General features: G+C 39.7%; 1 protein-coding gene across 1 annotated transcript in view; it reads right to left on the minus strand.

The window, feature by feature from the left end:
• The window catches only part of lrrc17 (leucine rich repeat containing 17), a 33,782-nt gene that overhangs the window by 25,812 nt on the left and 1,593 nt on the right, over positions 1-6,377 (minus strand). The window contains exon 2 of the mRNA XM_014016981.1: positions 362-702. Coding sequence (XP_013872435.1) covers positions 362-634 — 273 coding nt within the window. The 5' untranslated portion in view covers positions 635-702. The remainder of the gene's footprint in view (positions 1-361; positions 703-6,377) is intronic.

Raw genomic sequence — 6,377 nt, forward strand, 5'->3', positions numbered from 1 at the left:
CACACACACACACACACACACACACACACACACACACACACACACACACAAAGAGTGTGTTTTGATCTCAGTCCCAGATAAATGGCGAACAGATGCTCAAGGTCTGAACAAGTTGGCTGGGTTTATAATCCATGTAAGATTCTTAACGCTGACATATTGTGTCGAACAAATGAGGCTCAAGTTGTAGCAAACTTTCGTCCAAAACCTACTGGACTGATTTTAAAAGCAAACTGTTTGTTTGAGCCCAATTATTTTTCAAAAACCTTGTCAACTTGCCTCAACATATGATTGTTATTGTTGTGAATCAACCCAGTTCAAGATGGCTGCCACAGCTAGCCGACCGCAGAAAACACGAATATACCTGAATTTTATTCCTCGCCAGCAGGAGGTGTTGAATGTCTTTGGGCCAGTCCGGCACCACCGAGGTCAGCTGCCTGTCCTGGCAGTCTAGGAACTTCTCCCCTCCCTCCACATACTCCTTACATTCCTGAGTTTGGCGCCTGCTGACCCCGGCCCGACCTCGGCCCCGTACGCGACCACTGCCACCCCGCTCCGTGACCTTTGACTGAAGGCCCCGCCGAGGCTCGGCCGACCAGACGAGCAGCAGGAGGAGGAAGACGGCGATAAGGCGCATGGCGACAGAGGTCAGCTCTGGATGGCTTTAGGAGATTGATGTGGAGGGACACAAGAGGCCAGTCAGAGCTGTGTGTAGGAGAGAAACAGAACAAAAGTTGACCTGAAACGGATTTTATCTGTTTGAAGTTCCACAGACCATACAGCCATCCTGAATAGTGTATGAATTGCACTGATGTGTTTATGTCTAAAAGCTAGTTTGACTTTTTTAAAACCTAATTTATAACGGTTAAATTGACAAAACATTCCTTGGTGACTGCTGAACTTAGAAGTTTTTGGTATATGGGTTTGTTGCAACTAATGAAATAGAGTTTTATTTAAGTTAAAAAGGAAAATCTTACATATTTCTCCTTAATTTGTTCTATTTTTCACCCTAAAAGGAAGAGACAAGCTGATTTATCAACTGTTTTACTTCTAAGCACTTAGCCAGTCAGTTTCAAGCACAGTGCTCTACTTTAAGGTTAATTTATTATATAATTGAGGCTGTCAGGGGTAGTTAGTGTCTTACCTGCAGTAGACAGCAGTCAGAGGGATCTCAGGCTAAAGTTCACAGTGAAGTCGAGCTATTCGAAAGCAAATTTCTGACCTCTGAAACAACTCAAATCTATTCTTGCACTCAGTTATTTACTTTGTCACTATTTTGTCAACCAAGTATTTGCGCTGCTACGCTAACTATGGTGACTAAAACCATCCTGAGACAGACCAGGTCAGATAAGAGCTCAAACACAGAGCTATAGAAAAGTTGTTAGCAAATTAGCAGCCACCATTCATGCAGGTAACGTAGCAACATGTACAGTGTTCAATTAGGAACATAATGACATCATAAACAGATATTTAATGTAAAAAAAAAAGAAAAATAATATTACTAAAATTGTTTGTTTGTATGGAGGACCGAATCTGACATGATTAGAAATAAAAGCAGAAATATAAATAATGAATATATTTTATATTTATTTATAATTTTTCCCACAATACTTTTTATTTTCACGTGCTGTTTTTACATTTCTCTGTCTCCTGTTTTTATTTTACTATATGCATTTCTGCATTATGCAAATAAGGTGGGCAGCTCTTTGGTTAGCTCTTCTCCTATTGGTCATCAGACAGGAAGGAATACGATCCATGTGCAGGTTGACTGTGCATGCTTGTGCTGCCTTAGTTTAGCTTAAAGTTTAAGGTTTAGTTTAAAACAAAAGGCACATGTAAGTGTTTTCCTCCTTGCCTTTGTTTTTAACTAAACCTTAAACTTTAAGCCAAACTGAGGCACAGCAGGTAAGATACTGACTACTCAAACCTACTCCACACAACCACGCTTTTTAAGAAAACAGGTTTTTTTTGCATGCTTACTTTCGCAACCTCTTCCTGAATATCAGCTTTTCTCTTTTCAAACTGTCTGACTTTATTAACGTAACGTCTTTTAAGTTTTATGTGGGTGTGTTTACTGGAGCTGCCAGAAACCTGAAAAGAGTGAAAAGCAAATTCAGCTTTGATTTGAAACACACATTTTTATATTTATATATATAATTTTTTTAAATAACCAAAAATATATGGAATTACTGAGTCAACTGACTTTTTTAAGCTAGTGCCTTTCAAATGTCGAAGCAAATATGAGCTAAAGATAAAATGAAAGAGAATTAAAGTAATAATCAATGTTTTAGACAACTGAGAAAGTTAAATGAAATAAAAAGATTTACGTGTCACTTTTTTAATCAGGTATGAAATGATGATGCCCGTAGATCTAGAAAACACACACATGCACACACAAACGCGCACACACATACACTGACTCAGTCCAACTGTACCAGACCACAGACCTCTGACTGGCTCCCAGTCTCCCACAGTGGAACAAGCCTGTCAGTGCAGATGGTTCTGTTCCATCGTGAGGAGCAGGTCGGGTATTTTCGCCCCCACAGAAACAGCTGAGAATGTCTCTGCATGCACGCTCCCATTTTAACAGAGGATTCTYCATCTGTCCAACCATATCAATCAGCTCAAATGGAGCAAAACTTAAATTTTCAGCTTCCTTTGCTAAAGCCATTACATGCAAGACTGCAGTTCTCCTGAACCAGGTCTAGGATTCTGTGAAGGAATGCTGCAATTCATGTCAGAGCATAAGATTAGGATCATCTTACATTTAAGCCATTTTAGTCAAACCCTAAAAAACAACATTACGCCAAATCAGACCAATTCAAGCTMTTTTTGTGTTGGCTGACATCAATTAGCTGTAGCTGATATAAAACATAAAAGAGTCTATGTTAAGCGTGTCCTTACATCACCATGCCTTTGACTATCATATGTTTGGACATGTGTTTTAGAAACACATGTCTGCGTTCTGTGATGCTGACAGGGACACATTTCCGCTCAGCAAGGAACTCGTGCCAGTTCCAACTCGGCACCAGAGTGAAGTGGAAAACACGAAAAGAGAAAAAGTGTTCAACTATGCTTTTAGGGTAAATCTCCATTTACAGGTGGTGGATGTGCWGCGGGTCGATCCAGCTCACTTCATAAAACAGAGCATTGTGAGAAATTTTCTTCCACCTTTTTTAGGAAGTTGAAAAGAGCACCGACTCGCTTATAGGCATCCAGGATAAAACCAAGTCGAAGAGGTATTGTGGATTTGTTTGCTGATTTATAAGGCACAGGTCTGTGTGTGTTGCCATCTGTGGAGCAGCTTTTAAAAGTCAGGTTGAAAAGGAAGGAGCTGTGGTTAAACACAATGCAGCAGTTGTTTAATTAATCCTAAAAAAAAAAGAAAAAACTCATGGTCATAAAAAGTGGGGGACAACAAAAAGATTGATGTGATTTCAAAYGTGGCATGGTTGTCAGTGCCAGATGGGAGTGTTTCAGAAACTGCTGAGCYGCTGGGATTTTCACACACAACCATTTCTGGGGTCTACAGAGAATGGTCCAAGAAAAGCACTTGTTCCAACCACGTTCTGTAGAATACCATCTTTAAATGCACAACACAGCTTTGAAGCAGATGGGCTGCAGCAGCAGAAGACCACACCGGATGCCACTCCTGTCAGCTAACCAAAACTGGACAGTAAGAGATTGTAAACGTGTTGCCAAGTCGGGCGAGTCTTCCTCAGTCACCAGATCGGACCCAGAACAGGAGACTGAAGCAGCTGCACAATGTGATCAGTTTGAGCTCAAATCCCTGAGGGGAGTTCCTGACACCRTGTTGTGTCTGCGCCACAAAGACTGAGCAAATTCATCCATGTTTTTTGACAGCCTCAGACAAAAGTACATTTTAAAAACACTCATCTAACACTCAATCCTCTGGGCCACTGCTGGTCCTTCCACATTCGTTCTGCAGAAAAAGTCCACCTCTTCCTGGAAGCACTTTTTGTCACTTTTGGCCGGCAGACGTTCCAGCTGTGACCAGAACTCAGACCGAGCCCAACTCTGCGGTTCACCTTGACCTCGTACTCACGCTACCCTCAAATTAGCCTTCTCAGTTTCACATCACTTTCTACCCCAAAATCCCACTGGCCAGCCAAAACCCAGCTTCTAGTTTGAAAATAGTCTCCTGTAAACATCTCAAAATGTAGTCCTTGTGCTTGTGGTCAGATTACTTCCTCAGGGGACTAATACATGGACCGTTGCTGTTGCCTCTGTCTGGAACCTAAAAGGTGTGGTCTAAAATCTGGTAGCAGCATGTCTCTCAGCTTGGATTGAGTAAAGAGTWAGTCTTCTAAAAAGAAAAAGAAAAAGAAAGGAAAAGTTGTTTTATTGTGTGTCAGAGATGTTTTATGTTTAATTCTAGGGGAGAGTTTATAAATGGGCAGGAAGCTCAAACAGAAGCAGCAAAAGGAGGAGGGTGGGAGAGGAAACTAACACAAAAAGAGGTTTTGTGTCTCTTTATTCTAAACTGTCTTTTTGAACTGAAACWGGCCGTTTAACCTCACCAGACCAAAACGTACACAGTTTGAGCTTTAACACCGTTACATACCACCCACTGTGAGAACAGGAAGTGAAAAAAAGAGCACTACTTTTCTCATTTGTTGTAAAATACTCTACCACCGTTGAAAAGCATAATAATCATCATCGTAGTTATTCTGTTATTGCCATTGGTGACAAATTGAAAACACCAGGACTTGTGAACATGTTTCGAAACTGCATCAGAGCTGTCGCTAATGACTGCAACCATCTTCAGAGCCTATTTCATTTTAGTTTTTGATGTAAATATTACCAGGGCTTTGTGTAAGAATGTTGTTCAGTATGWTTCCAAGTGGAGGTTTTTGTATGTTTTTTTGCAATTTTGTGGTCACAAACCAGTGAAATTACCTTTAAATGACCAACGAAATGTTTTGTCAAAACCAAAAGTTACTTTCCTGAGCTTTACATCYTSTTATAATGTCCCTCATCAAAAACATACCCAGAGTGTTGCTTTGACTCATTTGTGTATTTTTGAGAAATCCCTGAATCTCCTGTGGTAGCCATGCAACACTAACTAAACCTATTTTGGTACAAAGCTCCRCCTATTTACWCAAAGCTCCTCCAGCTGCAGCCGAGCTCCGGCCCCACAGAGCACCCCCCTCTCCCCGAAACATTGTGAAGACATGAWGAAGTGGGAGTGTCAGAAACRGTAGGAGGTTCTTAAAAAGACAGASGCCAGCTKTAAGGCATTTAGACGCTAGGCTATGTTGCTAATTCAAACTTATTTTTGATAAATACAGCATTTTCATAACAACTGAAGGTAGCATTTTACTTGTGATATAGAATTGAACTATAAAATACAGAATACCCCGTTTCAGTGTAGAAAAATAGAGGAGGAAAAAAGCTTACGAAGCACTTTGCGATTTTAGAGAACTTGTTTTTGGACAACCATTTTAAAACAGTGTTCTAGACTGGGGGGACAAAATAAAAAATGACATAAGCAGAAAATGTGATGTCAGCCGGAGGGAAAGCTTGTAAGAAAGAGGCAGCAGCAAAATCCAAAGGAGTTCTACTTTTATGTAAGAAAATGTCACTTTTGGCAATTTGCTCAGTTTATTTATTTTTTTTACTCTTGTCAAACTTGCTTGTTTTATATTTGATTGCTGTCTGATAATAGTTTTAATTGTTTACAGCTTAATTAAGAACGGCACCGTTAACAATTTATCACCCTCATGGTGAAAACGCAACCAAACCAAACAGTCCAAAAAAGGCTCAATAAAAGCAGAGGCTTGTAATCTTAGCAGCACTGGAGACAGCGGTGTTCTGGGTATAAAGAGCATGCAAAAAGAGAACCCTTAGACATCCCTGAGAGCCTAATTAAAACCAGAAAGATCTGTCTCTCCGGCCAGAGGAAAGCCGAGAGGCTTTGGGAATAAAAAAATTACATTAAATAAAAAATGACTGCAGATTTTTAGAGATGGTCAGCGGGGCTGATCCCAGAATAACAAACATGAATGCACTGCAAAAATGTCGACCTAACCAAGTTTTAAAATCTTATATCCAGCCAAAAAGTCTTTTTGATCTTGTTTTGAGACTGATTTACTAAACAAGAACTGACTGTGTAAGAATAATCATCTTGTTTTCAGAATGTGTCAGATTATTTGTCTTGTTAGTCTGAAAATTTGACCCAAATTAAGTCAAAATATCTGCCAATGGAATAAGAAAATTTTAATTGGTAAGATTCTTGAAATAAGAAAAAACTGAGTCAAATCAAGTAATTCAAGAATCTTACCAAGTAAAATTTTCTTACTTCATTGGCAGAAATTTTTGACTTAATTTGAGTCAAATTTTCAGACTAACAAGACAAA

This window comes from Austrofundulus limnaeus, unplaced genomic scaffold (genome assembly GCF_001266775.1).
Source record: "Austrofundulus limnaeus strain Quisiro unplaced genomic scaffold, Austrofundulus_limnaeus-1.0 Scaffold158, whole genome shotgun sequence".
NCBI lineage: Eukaryota > Metazoa > Chordata > Actinopteri > Cyprinodontiformes > Rivulidae > Austrofundulus > Austrofundulus limnaeus.